This window comes from Rhinolophus sinicus, chromosome 14 (assembly GCF_057876585.1).
Source record: "Rhinolophus sinicus isolate RSI-liver-muscle chromosome 14, RSI-T2T, whole genome shotgun sequence".
In the NCBI taxonomy this organism is placed as follows: domain Eukaryota; kingdom Metazoa; phylum Chordata; class Mammalia; order Chiroptera; family Rhinolophidae; genus Rhinolophus; species Rhinolophus sinicus.
The window spans coordinates 15,637,918-15,653,368 of record NC_142514.1 but is presented as its reverse complement, the minus strand read 5'-3'; the positions used below and the strand labels follow the sequence as shown (position 1 = coordinate 15,653,368).

The following is a 15,451-nucleotide window of genomic DNA, read 5'->3' as shown; positions in this document are numbered from 1 at the left end:
TTTTGCAGAAGAGAAAATCCTTACAAAGTACCCTGTTCCTCTATTATACCATGATCAGACCAAATAAAGGTAGCAAAACAAATTCAAGGAAATTATAGAAACAAAGTTGCTCAACTAAACAAATTATTACTTTGCCTTAATAAAAATAAAACAAAATAATCAATGAAATGAAATGATTAAGAAACGTAGCTCAATCTCTCAAAAACCAAACATAAACTGATAGCATCTGATTCAATGGTTCTTATCAGCCAAAAGCAGTAAATAGTTAAAAATCAAGTATCTCAAAGTGCTTCATAAAAGCCCAGCTTCATCCCTTCATGTTTAATGTAAAACTTCCAAAATCCAACTTTGGGGATAACATTTAAAAACAACTTCTGAGTTCGCCACCAGACTTTGAATACATTTTTATTGTATTGTTTCTTCTTCACTGTAGTCAATTATAATCTGTAACCCTAGACTGGACTGAATTCTTCAGCTTTGAACCCTCCGAATCCAGCACTGTGCCTGGAACAAAGCACTGGAGTTTTACAATTAATGTGTATAGAATGAAGTAAATGAGGACCTACCACATTTGAGGGAATCTTATTTTGTGTAGAAAATGGCTCTTATTTTTTTTCAAATGTTCCCCTCCACACTATCAATTCCCCTACTTCTTCTTTTTTTTTTTTTTTTTTTTTAAAGATTTTATTGGGGAAGGGGAACAGGACTTTATTGGGGAACAGTGTGTACTTCCAGGCCTTTTTTTCCCCCAAGTCAAGTTGTTGTCCTTTCAATCTTAGTTGTGGAGGGCGCAGCTCAGCTCCAGGTCTAGTTGCCAGTTGCTAGTGGCAGGGGGCGCAGTTCACCATCCCTTGCGGGAGTCGAACCGGCAACCTTATGGTTGAGAGGATGCACTCCAACCAACTGAGCCATCCAAGGAGCTCAGCGGCAGCTCAGCTCAAGGTGCCATGTTCAATCTTAGTTGCAGGGGGCGCTGCCCACCATCCCTTGTGGGACTCGAGGAATTGAACTGGCAACCTTGTGGTTGAGAGCCCACTGGCCCATGTGGGAATCGAACCGGCAGCCTTCGGAGTTAGGAGCATGGAGCTCTAACCGCCTGAGCCACTGGGCCGGCCCCCGACTTCTTTTTTTTAACTCTTCCAGTAAGCCAAGAAGGATTTGGGAAGACTTACTCTCCTCCCACCCTTTCTGCCTCTAAATTTTTACATTGAAATGTGATATTTAAAAGTATTTTGCCTTCTTTTTCGCATTTATGTATACCTTTGTGTCTCATATGAGGCTATAAATTATTTGCGAGTGGGGACCGTGTATTGTAGAGTGATATACATCTCAGTCTACTTTTAGTTCTCTCTCAAAATAAAAAAAATTCTTAAATTGATCTAGATTACGTTACCAGCCTGTGACATTTTTTCTCAGCCCTCCAGTAAGTTATTCTGGAGCACAGTTGAAATTCAGAACACTGAAATGATGCCACACACACATATGCATGCACGCACGCACGCACGCACGCACAGGCAAGAAAATTAATCCTAGGTTTGTTTTCTAAATGTACGCATCACACCTTTTCCAACAAGAACGCAAATGATTTCAGGCACTTATGTGACACTAGCAGGCCAAAATGGCAACATAAACAACACTGGCAGGAATGAATTTCCTACAACTTCTAGTAAATCTACAAAAGAGGGTATCCTCCTGGCTATGGGGATGTAATAGAATTTTATAATCTTTACTGTGGAGCTAATCTGTCAATTCTCCCCAGACCTGAAAGCTATTCCTGCTCTCTGACGACCGCAATTGTAGGTATGAAGAGAAAAATCTGAGATAAAAAGCCTGGGATAAGCCACTTGAGAAATAGTTACAGCATGATAAAAAAAAACACACAAAACCACACACACAAAAAAACTATTCACCTGAACTCTGACCATTTAAGTAGCCATGCTGCCAAACTGGGTTTCATACTGTTGCAACCAGTATGATTGCCTCACAGGGGAAATCAGGGCACCTGATTAACAAAGAACTATGAAAATATAAGGACCACTATACAAATATTAGGATCACTGATTTTTTCTTTTAAAGTAAGGAAAGCCATCTTTAAGCCTCCTCTAGTCAAATTCTATCATACCAAGCTCTAGAAGATAATCCAAAAGATTCTGCCTTTTAGATTTTTGCTATACTGAATAAGCAATTCATCATTTTTTTGGTCATCGATCTTTTGTCATGTGGCTATTTTCATTATAACCATATTTGTAATCAAATTTTATTGAGTTTTAAGCTAAAATCTTTCACATATACACATATACTTTGTACTTTCTACAATTTAGTATTTTTACTAATTCAGGTTGCATCTCCTTTTATTGTGATTTTTAAACATACTTTCAACTTTCAGTATGACTATTGTATGACCAGGGCCCCAAAATTAAAATCAGTTATTTTTGTCACACCAATCTCTCACATCAATGATTTTTATAATTTGTTTACTAAGTTATATCCCTTTCAAACACACACATCCAATATTAACATGCACAACAGAGAGGAGAGCACGTACTTTCCTTTGTTTATATACTTGTAAGAATTCCTTTAAGAACATAAACAAGGAGATAAAGTGATTCTTCCCAGTCATTCAATAAAATAGATTATAATACAGAACTCACCCATCAGCTAACAATATCTAATAACTATATCTTACAAAATCAATTTGAAGAGTTAACCAATGGTTCAATGCAGCCTTTGTGTTTCATTATAGAGGATTAACACATCACTGAGTCTGGAAAAATGGTACACATACATTTTTAAAAAAAAATTTTTAAACATACTTCTGATGTCTCTATTGAGAAATCTATTAACTTGAAGAAGTCTGGAGAAAAGCACCTCAATAGCCCATTTCAAATTTCATTTCATTTAGAGTTAAGTTTCTATAAAAGTCTTAAGCTATATACAACTAAGTTACTTCTGACACAAAATGAAATGTATCTTTCCAAACCAGAGTACCTAAACAGTTATCCAACACAAAATTGAAATCTAGGAGCTGCAAGTGAGGTTTTTCGGGAAATTTTCAACTGCTGAAAGGCAGTGGAGAAAAAAAAAATCATATTTTTGTATGGAAATAAAAAACCTAAGTGGTAGCAAATCAGTTAATCAGTAAATCCTCACTGAGGAATAATCTAAGGTACATAGCATAACAACTGAGCCAAGGGAAAAAAAAAAAAAGGATTTCTCGAATAGACGGCTACTTTAACAAAAGGGCAATTATTCTAAACCAGTAGTCCAACCGAAATTTTACTCTATTTTATAGACGCTCCACTATTCTCTGATACTACTAATAACCAAACATTCAATGCCAAAGAGCCTGTTTAGGTTCAATTGCCATGAACTAAAAAATAAGAAAATAAAAAAACATACCTTGATAGAAAATTACTAGAAAACCAAAAACCATCATTTATTAAAAACATTCAGTGTATAGAAAATATAAAAATACATGAAAATGTTTCAGAAAACAAATTAAGTAGATTTTAAATATAAGCAACAATACTTAATAGAAAAACACATTTTCACTCATGGGACTACCACAGAACTATATATAAGCCACACTAAGTTATCAAAAATTGACAAATCTAAAAACAGTGTTTAAGCCAGAACAGAGAACTTCTTCCCAATTAAATAAATCCAAACAAACAAAAAACTCCAAACTTCTTGTTTCCATAAACATTCAACTTGGATATTGAGAACATTTTTCCATTGACCAAAATCCACTAAACTTGATTACAAAATAGCCTAAGACATCTCTGCAATTCCAGCTCTCTTTACTCCTTTAGTTCACCCTTACAGAGCACATCAGATTGATTTTTCCAAAACATGTAATTTGGTACAACACCCTTCACTCAAAAAAACCTCAGTGCTCCCCCCCCCCCCGACGTCCCCATCCTCCCAGTGCTTAAAGGACATTGAGTCCATATTCCTTAGCCTGGTAACAACCAAGGCTCCAGCCTTCCTCTCTGGCCTCCTCTCAGAACTCTCCTAGAGGAATTTTCTCCAGTCAAATGGTTTGACCCAATGACTTCAGAATATCTTGAGCTTTCATAATTGACAAAATATTTTATTCTTCTTAACATTGTGGAAAGCAAAGCAAAATTTTCTGTACAGATTTAAAAGTTGGTAAAAATGAAATATATTCAAACCTTACTTACACAGTTTAAGAGGCTAAGTTAATTTCTAGCTCTTACCAAAAATAACTGAGAAGAAAAGATTTGATAAAGAACCAGACTCACATCTTCTCTCAAGATTTTAAGATATTCATATGGCAATATTTCCATTCAATTTTTGAATGAAAACTCAAGTGAAAGAACTGGTTCTGTAAGATAAGAGATTTGGAAACCCTGGACAGTTTCTAAATGCTTGAACTCACCTGATAATATCTCATGATTCACTATCAGGGCCCAGTCTATTTCTAAATTATGTAAATCAGTAAACTGTCACTACTTTTCTGAGGAACACACCTCCCTAAATCACCCCGAAATTTTTTTTTTTAATTTTCAGTTGTTTTAAAGGAAAAACAACTTTATTTTCATAACCACATATAGTAAGTTTTAGCTGTTATCAACACATCTCTGAGCACTGATGATATCCTTAACTTAAGAAACAAATTTTTACCTTCCCCCCAAAATATTAAGATAATTAAACTAAAGCACTGGATTAAAATTAGCTAGAACATAACAGTATAAAGACAGTTCATTAAATCCTAAAGCCCTTTGTTAAGCTATTTACTTTTTGTGGGAACAGTCCCAAACATTTATGGGAAAAGAGAATTAATAAATAAATAAATGTTTTCACAAAAAGAAAACACCAACACCAAGACTTGGTTTAAAATTTTCAGAGGACAAAAAAAGTATGTAACAACTGGGTACCAATGACAAATCAGTTATTTACTGAAAACACTGACAACCACACAAAGAGGGTGAGGCAGCATCTGAGAAATCAGGTCACCTACTGAATAACACCTAGCACCCAGCACTAAGAGATCAGTAGCCCCTTGATGGATCTCATTAGCAAGTCTACAGCAAAGGTAGAAAAAAAGAAGGCAAGAGTCAAGAAGAATACAGAAGAAAGTAGAGAGTAAAGGGAAGAGAGCTAAAATGTAAATCTAGAAAGAGGAGAGGAAAAACATCAACAAAAAGAGAGGAGGGGTTGAAGTACAGAGAAGGCTACAAATGCCTAAGGGATATTAGTCCGAAAGGTAAAATCCTACTCTCAATGAAGAGTTGTCCAAGAAGTCATTTTAAGAAAGTTTTAGGAAAATCATTCTAAGAAAACCCCTAATTCCTAAGATGAACCCAGAATATAATTATTTTTTTCTAAATGTTCTCAAACTATGTTCTTTTTATTAGTTTATTATAATTACTGTAAATTATTAATATAAATTTTTATCTTTGAGAATTTTAGCCGCAATCTATTTGTATATTCTAAATCTAAATGTAAATTAACACCTGGTTTGTAATCCTCTCAAATAATACATTGGTATGAATCCTTTTTTCTTAAATAACTTCTGGTGATTTATATAACACAAGAAAAACCTAAAAGACAGGGGTGGGGGGGAGGGGGGGAGAGGGGGAGAGGGGGGGGGAGAGAGAGAGAGAGAGAGGAACAACAGATAAAAAACTTCTCAAACAAAATATGCCTTAGTCTGGGTTCCTACGAAAGTCATACAAGAAATAGCGGATGGGGTCTGAAATAAGCATTTTGTTTTTAAAAGGTGTAGGACTAAAAGAATTGTTGAGGTGAATGGGCCTAGAACTACTGGAAATATAAAAAGTATTTTAAGGTGAACTTAGTGAAAATTCAAAGTCAAGAAGAGTTAATGAAATGCCATTAAGGGCAGAAGATATGAAAAATGAATTAAGATTCTACTTGTGTTTGGTCTAAAACAGACACGGATGTCTCTCATTGGTCTGGGTACCCTCAGTAGGACTCAGGCTAACGGGACATTAGTGAGAACTCTTTAAAGATATGTGAAGCTCTGAAACCAATACTATAAACTCCAACAATCTTTCCATGCCACAAGAAAGATTGTGAGCTTAGCATCTATTCACAGCCTTTTCTTATATCATTCCTTTCATTGCAGGGTTCAATGACACAAACAGTAATAGTTACTTAGGCCTTTTCTTTTTGACATCAGGATATATTTTTAAATTTGTCACCAGGAAAAGACCCTTCTCAAAACTGGTCCACACCATGAAGGTTTTATCTAACCATCTGGTAAATGTATAATTTAGCCAGAAGAATTTCTGAACCGTTCTATCTCTAAATTCTGAACCAGAGTTATCACTGAGGGTTTTGGCTCTTTGGATTAGGCTTTCTGTATGTTTTCTCTAATTGTTTATTTTCTCCAACTTTCCAACTGCCTTATACTGCCACTATCCTTCCACCCCTTTCTTTACTTTCCTCCTTCCTATATATGTACAGATCTACACAAAGCATATCAACACATATGTACATGCATATATAAAGATACACATGGCCAATACCAGAGTATAAAACAAAGATAAAGACATAAATAACGTTACAGAATAGGAATCAATCCATTTATTCTTATTTCCAAGATAAAACAAAACTGGTTGGCTACTACAACTTACCAGATGGTTCTTCAGGCTCACTTTCATTTTCTTCCTCAGGTGGGGCTTGCGGGGGTGGTGGGGGAAGTTTCTTTTCCTTCTCTGCTTTAGCATTTCTCTCTTCTTCCGAATAATACTCATCTTCTGAGAGGTTGGCCAAGCTTTCATCCATCTCTCTGTACTCTACCTATATGGAGATTATACCAGGGAAAGCTAAATACAGTGAACGTCTAAAATCAGGGACTCAATTTGGAACCATGTGGACTGCTTTTTAACAGCAAATTTTTTTTTTAATTAAAGTTTATTGGGGTGACAATTGTTAGTAAAGTTACATAGATTTCAGGTGTACAATTCTATATTATATCATCTACTAATCCCACTGTGTGTTCACCACCCAGAGTCAGTTCTCCTTCCATCACCATATATTTGTACAGCAAATGTTAAGGGAAATAAGCAAATAACATGGAACAAGCTAGCTTGGTAATGGGTAGCTATTAAAAACAAAATCTCTCCTGAAACAATCTTGTGTCAGTTCAGATTTAGCCCAACATGCAACTTTTACATCAAAGCACTGACATTTAGATGAATGACTCTGAGGCTCTCTAAAACTCCGAAATTGAAAAAAAAAAAAAAATGTGTGTGTCTATGTATAATATATTCATGTACACATACTAGAAGTTTCAACAAACAAAATAACCCCCAGTTAGGCAAAAATATAGCTAACTAGAATAACAAGTCTGTCTAATGCCAAGCGTGTACGTCTAACTACTATTTCATGGGAAAACAGCAAAAGAATGCCAGGAACCAAATTAGGGGTAGCAGGGAGGAGGGAAGATAAGAATAAAAGTTGCAAATGGCAACAGTGAAATCGAAACTATGAAAAGACACATTAAAAAAAATAACTGATGACCTAAGAGAGTTGAATGATTCGAGCAAAGAATCCTATTACAACAAATTAAGAAGCGATGTGGAAATGGAGATTACAGATCTTAATTCACATTACGGTTACAGGAGAGAACCAGGTAATAAATAGAAAGAGGAAGCAGTCTTAGTGAATGTTTCACTGGGGGGTAAAGCAACTTAGAAAAGGGAAGATTATTAAAGACCTGTTTGCCGAAATGTGTAATATGGTATTACAAAATAGTCATCAACCTTGGAACGCTGTCAAACTCATCGTGAGTCCTACTCTAATAGAGATTCCAGGAAGCCATAGAAACAACAGCTCTCTATTTCAGATTTAATGAAAAGATAAAGTGAATGAAACAAAAAATTTAGATGTGGAGACAGAGCAAAGACAACATGGTTTTCACATATACAATATACCTAACTTATTAGATTTCTGAAATGAATAGTCCTGTGAATTATAGTGAATGTAATCTATTTTAACTTTTGAAATATCTTTGAAAATGACTCCAGATGGCTGGCTGCTTTTATATTTATCTTTTTTTCTTTTTAAATGACATGACCACAGGATTTGGGAGGCAGCGGAGTGAATGGCTAGGGGAGGTAAGAGTTTTAAGGACAACAGGGATTGGATTAGAAAATGGAAACAAAAACTAAGGATAAATTGAATAGCTCTGACCCATGCGCTAAGAATCTTACTTAACACATGAATAACTGTACTCATTTATCAAATACTGTACACTGAGTACATGGCAAAACGGAGAAAACGATTATGAATGAGTGTCCCTACCCTTAATAAGCTGAAACTCTAGTTGCAAACAAAAGATCCTGTTCAGGTGACCATCTTATAGACAGGCTTTACAATAAAACCTCCAAAAATGTAAACTTTATCCTATTTGACAAATGTAAACAGTAGGAATAGATCTCAGGACAATGGGTAAAAGAGCAGCAAAGAGGGAAATAAGTTTCAAAGAGGGAGAGGGGCCAGCAAATGTAATATATGCGTATGGCATGCAGTTTCAGCTCTCTTTTATCCCTCAACAGTGCCTGACCCCGTCCACCCCAAAGATTCAGCCCTGTAATCCCATGCTCATCAATCCTATCCAGTCAATCAATAATCATTTAACAAGTATCTACTCTGGAACTGGGCAATGTGGAAATTCTGAGACAAACACAAACAACAATATAAGATTCTTTCTACTGTAGTAGTTCAATGTTTCCCAAAAGAGGTTCCATAACACACTATGCCCTTTGAAGGAAAATGGAATCCAAGATCAAGTTTGGGAAACACTGCCATTTTTATAGGCCCCCAGAGTAATAATGCACATGAAAGATACTGAGAAATTTTGCAGCAAAAACAATCTAACATAGTTTAATCCAATGTTTTAAGTAATAACTATTAACAAGGAATACACTTGGAAAAGGCTGGTCTAGAGAGTTCTTGGTTTTTAGGGAAAAAAAGATTAGAAAAATACCTAGAGGTAGGAGCAAGAATATCTACAGGTAGTACTGAAAAACAACAAAACATTGTGTCCCACAGAACCCTAGTAGTCTTCGGGATTTCATTTATTAATTTTTAAATGTATCTTTAAAACAAGTAAGTACACACTCATGTATTATCCAAACTATGACCCTTTAGAGACCACCAACACATAAATTTACACTGTTTGGGTAAATCAATTTGGGGGAGACTTAACGATGAAATTTCTTCTGCCATCTCTATTCAACTGAGCGAGTCCTGAGATGGCAAAGAAAGCTGAACAAACAAAAACAACCTTTTGTACTACTACTTATCAATCAGTCTGGATCTTCACCATACTTCACAAAGAAAACGCAGAAATCAAATTAGATTCTAAGGCTGAAAAAGATTGCAACTACAATGCTTAACCTCCCTTCCCAAATCTGGCTCTATCAAAACAGCCTCATTTTCTCTGACAGCTAAAATAAATGTTATAAATTTACTTTTTAACGTAAAACAAGCAAGTAGTATTATATTTGGGGATTTTGCATAAAATTTTATTTTGTAAAAAAGGTTTCTCCACTTAATAAAAAGTTTTAAAACCATCTGAAAGAATCATATAAACTCGAAAAAAATAACTATTCCCTGAGAAAAGGAATAGATACGTTGACCATAAAAGACTAGAACTATCTCAACCCTAAATAAAATCTTCACAAAGACTTCAGAGGTTCTACAAACTATGTTCATAAAACCAAGGACACGAAGATGTCCCCATTGGAGGATACGAGTCAGCAGGGTAATCATTCTTACCTTTACATGGACAGGCAACCCTCAAATTTACCTCTGGAGTCCCTCCCTTCTTTTCCACACACTTGCTACAATGCTTTACTCACTTCCCAATCTCCTTAAAGCTCCAGCCTTTTTGTTGGGTTGTTTTAATCTTTCTTCCTTTTAATTCACTTAGGGTCCAACTGCCAGATTAATTTTCCAAATACGTGATATTTTCAGATAGTTTAATATATGAACGTCAACCTTTTCAAACCAACATATAAATTCTCCAGCTCTAACTAATCAAATTTATCTCTAGTCATTTTCTAACAACTCTAGTCAAAAACTTCTCAATGTTATTTTGCCCATCCCTAAACTCCTTAAAAGCTACTCCCACCCTTTTCTGTTAATCCGATGGCTAAAATGCAAGGCCCACCACCTCTGCAAATTATTCCCTAACAATTCCTGACTTACAAATACACTTGACCTTTGTCTGAATTCTCATAGCACTATGAGCTGCACTTCCTAGTCTAGTGCGTACTGTCTGATGGAATTTTCTACAATAATGGAAATATTCAGCACCTGTGCTTCCAATAAGGTAGAACCAGCTACATATGGCTAGTGAGTATTTATTATTGAGGCTATTTAAGTTTAAACTAAAATTACAAATTGAGTTTCCTCAGTCTTACTAGTCACATGGTACGTGCTCAATAGCCACATCTAGTGTTTGACTCTCTACAACCTGAACACTACTGATACCTCCAATTTATCTTGATCCTAGAAAACCCTTTTACAATTAAATTCATTTGTCCATTGTTCCCAGTGTTCAGTTGTCCACTCTGAACTCCCTGTTGCTTTTCAAACCACTTTGTACTATATTCCAAGCATTTTTCACATCCTTTTCTCCACTGGTAGTACTTTATTAGTGGGCACCTACTTACTATATGCCAGACACTGCAATAACTATTTTGTTTACATTGTAATTAAACCTAATAACTTACAAGGTAGGGTTTATTTTCCTGGAGAAAATGAATCATAGGAAGATTTAACTCCACTAAGCCTATCCTTTCCCAGAATACTTTTCTAAATTCTGCTCATTTTCCAGGCCCAGCTGAAGGCCACCATTCCTGAAACTATGTGGTGTTCCTAAAACCCCAACCCAATTTATCAATTTCAAACCTTATATATTTTGCCATAATGTTAATGCATACATTCTCAGAGGTGAATTTATTCTGATACTGATGAAACAAGCTTTAGGGACCCTCACTGCATGGACCCCTTCCAATACCTCGAACCTACTTTTAATACATAAATATATAATTTTTTTAAAAAGGGCCCTCAAAATTGAATAAGCGCCCAAGCCAAAAAATATAGATATATATCTTGGATACACCTCAGAAATCCTGAAGCAAGTGCCTATCTACACTGGACTCAGATTGCTTTTTACTCCTATGCATACTCTATTCATCAAGATCTGTGTCCTCTGGCTCCCAAGACTGGCTATTAGTATGTCAGTGTCCCCAGTTCCTTACTTCCTAGTCACTCCTCAAAATAAACACATAACCCATTTTTCTTTTTAGAGTTTCAGAGTTAATTACAATGGGAAAACAGTATAACAGGAATTAAAATAAACACAGGAAAATAATAAAGAAATCTTACAGCATGTCCCAAATCATTCTAGAGATTCGAAGCAATCACAATCAGAATTTCAGCTGCCTTATTTGTAGAAATTCATAAACTGATACTAAAATTCATATGGAAATGCAAGGGACACAGAACAGCCAAAACAGTCTTAAAAAAGAACAAAATTGGAGAATTTGCACTTCCTGATTTTAAAACTTATCGCAAAGCTACAGTAATCAGAACATTGTGGAGATGACATAAGAACGAAAATATGTCCAGATCGATGGGATAGAATTCAGAATTCAGAAATAAACCTACATTTATGGACAACCACTCAAAGGGGGAGAGAATGGTCTTCAAGAAATTGTGCTGGGGCAAGTCGATATCCCCATGCAAAAGAATGAACTTGAACCTGTACCTCACATCATATAAAAAAATTAATTCCAAAATGATCATAGACCTCAATGCAAGAGCTAAAACTATAAAACTACTAGAAGAAAATGCAGGAGTAAATCTTCATGATGTTGGATTAGGCCATGATTTGTTAGATATAATACCATAAGCAAAAGGGACAAAAGATAAATTGAACACCGAAATTAAAAACTTTTGTAATCACCACACATAAAAAGACAACCCAATTTAAAAATGAGCCAAGGATTTGAATAGACATTTCACCAAAGATATACAAACGGCCAATAAGCACAAGAAAAGATGCTCAACATCGTTAGTCATTGGGGTAATACTACAAATCAAAACCATAATGAGATACCACTTCACATCCACAAGGATGGCTATAACTAAAAGATAGACAGTGTCAACAAGGATGGAGAAATTGGAACCCTCATACACTACTGGTAGGAATGTAAAATAGTGTGGCTGCTGTGGAAAACTGGCAGTTCCTCAAAACGTTGAAACACAGAGATACCATATGACCCAGCAATTCTATACCTAGGTATGTACTCAAGAGAACTGAAAACGTATGTTCACACAAAACACTGTACATGTAACAGTTTTATTTTTAATAGTAAAAAAGTGGAAACAACCCAATGTCCATCAAATGATGAACGGATGAACAAAATATGGTGTATCTATACAATATTATTCGCCACAGAGTTATCAAGAACTGAATGGAAGTACTACAATCTGGATGAGCCTTGAAAACATGCTAAAGCCCGACACAAAGGCCACATATTATATGATTTATATAAAATGTCCAGAATAGGCAAATCCAACCCATAGAGACAGAAAGTAGATTAGTGGTTGCAGGGGCTGGGGAAGGGGGGAATGGGGAGTAACTGCCAATGGTACATGTGTCTGTTGGGGGAGATGAAAACATCCTAAAATTGTGGTGCTGATTGCACAACTTGGAATATGATAAAAACCACTGAATTGTACACTTAAAAAAATGGTAAATTTTATATGTGAATTATCTCAAAAAAGACCCCGTTTTTTAAAAAAAATCTTTTAACATGGTTTCTGGCCACACTTTCTATTAAAATAGTAAAATTAAAACCCCATTAGGCTTCTGCCCTCTTATTTCATTTCTGAATTGGGAGTTACCAACCTCTGTGCTTTTCTAACCCATGCTTTGGTAAAAGCCCCAAAAAGCCTTTCCATCTTTTACTTAGTACAGGGTATTTTTGGAGAGAGATCTCTCAAGTGGACAGTTGAATCTGAGAGCTCTCAGTCTGGGTAATACTCATCTCAAGAAGCGCCTCATACTGAAGCTATTAGGAGGAAAGGCATGGAACAGATCCTTCCTCACAGCCCTAAGAAAGAACTAACCCTGCTGACACCTTGATGTCGGACCTCTAGCCTCCAGAACTGAGACAATACTGTTGTTTAAGACACAGACACACAACACACACACACACACACACGCACAAAAAGATGCTCCTCATACACAGACTCAGTATACTCACTTAAAAATTATACACAGGGAGAAAACTTGTTATATGTGTAAATTATACAAATCACATGACTTTAAATATTTACTTACGAGTTATATGTACATATATTCCCAGTTTTTCAACTGGATCATAAAACCTCCAGAAAAGGCCCAAGTGTAAAAGTCTGTGCTCTAGTACAGCCACGGTACCCTACACACTAGGTGTCCCATGTGGTCCTTTGTTTCAGAGGCTCACGATAGCTTATCACGACATACACTCCAGTTCCACCACTTACTTAGCTGTGTGACTTTGGGCAAGTGGCTTAAACTGTGTGCCTCAGTTTACACCATTCTTAAAATGCAGCGAACTACACCTGCCCTTTGGTGTTGAGCAAAAACATAATGTTGACTACGCTCTAAACACAGCATCTGGCACCCAGAGATGTGAAGCAGTTATTGTCTGTATATATTTGCTTGGTGACAAATCTTTTTCTTCCCATATAGTTGCACCCTAATTGATATTTGCCTTTTTAATCAACTTCATCTGTAAAAATCTACGTCAAAAGCCACTGAGAACATAAAAGGAAAAGAAAAACTCCTAGCACACAGCAAGGGCTCGAAAAAAAAAAATGTTCCTTTCTTTTCGGTCTCTAAGGCTAAGGCGATTTCTTCAGCATCACCCTACAGCCCCAATGTGCTTCCAGGTGAAACTCCATAAATATCGCTGAGCGACTCCCAGACACATCTGGGGACAAACGAGTGATGTGTGTCTCCAACAACGCCAACCATAATTCCACGTCAGGGAGCCATTTTTTCCCGTCAAGAAAATGAAAAGGTGTACAAGACGCAATGAGTAAAACAGCCCTCCCATCAATTCCCCCTTTCCCAGGATGGCCTGGTACCAGCACAAAGACCGCATTCAACACCGGCAAAGACCTTTCCCCCTCACCCCACCCATCCGGCAGTAGGGAGGTCTGGGTGGGCGTGGGGCTCAAAGCTCAAGACCGGGGGTGGGAGGTTGAGGGGGTGGACACCCTCGGGGAAGCCAGACTGGGTTTGTGGTTTGCGGGAGGGGGGTCAGGCTTACCTTTGCCCGCTTGCGCCGGCTGGTCCGTCGCCCCTCCGGAGTCTCTGCGATTCCCGTTTCCATGGGGGTCGCAGAACCAGGCACTACAGCAGGCCCGGTTTGAGGCCCGGCGGACCCCGGCGGCTCGGCCAGGCCCCCGGGGGGCGAGGCCCGTGGAGGCTCCTTCTTGCGGGGAGTGCGCTCCCCGGCCGCCCCCGACCCAGCCTCCGCAGGGCCCGACAGGCCCGCTGGCGGCGCGGCCACCTCTGAGCCGTTCTCAGCGCCGGCCGCTGACCCAGTGGCGGTCTCCGACCCGGCCGCTGCCGCCGCGGCCGCCGCAGCCGCCGCCTTTTTCCCAGACAACATTTCGGACCGCCGGGCTGCTGACGGCCGTAGGGACCGCTCCGTCTGTGGGTCGGTGGGTTCACCGCCACCTCGCTTCGCTTCACTTCACGCAGTCCGCGCGCTGCCAACCGCCGTCGCGTACGCACGCGCTGAGCGCCCTCCAGCCGCGTCTGGACAAAAAGGCCGAGACTCCCCCGGCCCCGCCCTCCCCTGCTGCCATAGAGCTGCGTCCCTGCGGCTAGAGCGGCACCACGGCAACGAGAGCGATGCTTCCCTAGAGCGTCTCCTTGGCCTTTGGAGTTGGTCCCAGCACCTTCCTGGTCCTAGGGCTTCTGGGCCAGACTGCACCTCCGAGGACGACCATTTCATCCAGGGACTTCCATGAATTTGTGTTCATTCACTCATTCATTCACTCATTTCATTCGTCAATTCAACCAACATTTGTCAATGCTTACTAGGTGACAAGGGTTTAATTATGAAGTTCCTGCTTTCAAAGAGCTTATGGTCTAGGGAGGGGGTAACATGTAACTGGTAGATCATCTTATTTATTCGTAATTGTCCTGCTGGTACTGGGGAAATCCTGGAGAGCAAACTAGTTTCGTGGTAATAAAATGGGCAGAAGTTAGGAAATCCACGTTTGAATTCAACAGGATTGCTTTTGTCCCCAGGACTTTGTTTTTGCTTTCTCTCTACAGCACTGGCTCACTCTCAGCTCCCTCCATTCTCTATGCCCCACCCCACATACATAACCCGTTTCTACAACAGGGTAACTCTTTCCAATGCTGCTGAGGGTA

At 38.2% G+C, this 15,451-nt stretch overlaps 1 protein-coding gene across 2 annotated transcripts in view; it reads right to left on the bottom strand.

Moving 5' to 3' along the window:
- The window catches only part of KDM1A (lysine demethylase 1A), a 53,317-nt gene extending 38,475 nt beyond the window's left edge, over nucleotides 1-14,842 (bottom strand). For both annotated transcript variants that reach the window (XM_088790472.1, XM_088790473.1), the window contains exons 1-2: nucleotides 14,334-14,842; nucleotides 6,627-6,792 (exon numbers count right to left, since the gene is read on the bottom strand). In XM_088790472.1, coding sequence (XP_088646598.1) covers nucleotides 6,627-6,792; nucleotides 14,334-14,678 — 511 coding nt within the window. In that variant the 5' untranslated portion in view covers nucleotides 14,679-14,842. The remainder of the gene's footprint in view (nucleotides 1-6,626; nucleotides 6,793-14,333) is intronic.
- Between the last annotated feature and the right edge of the window lie 609 nt (nucleotides 14,843-15,451).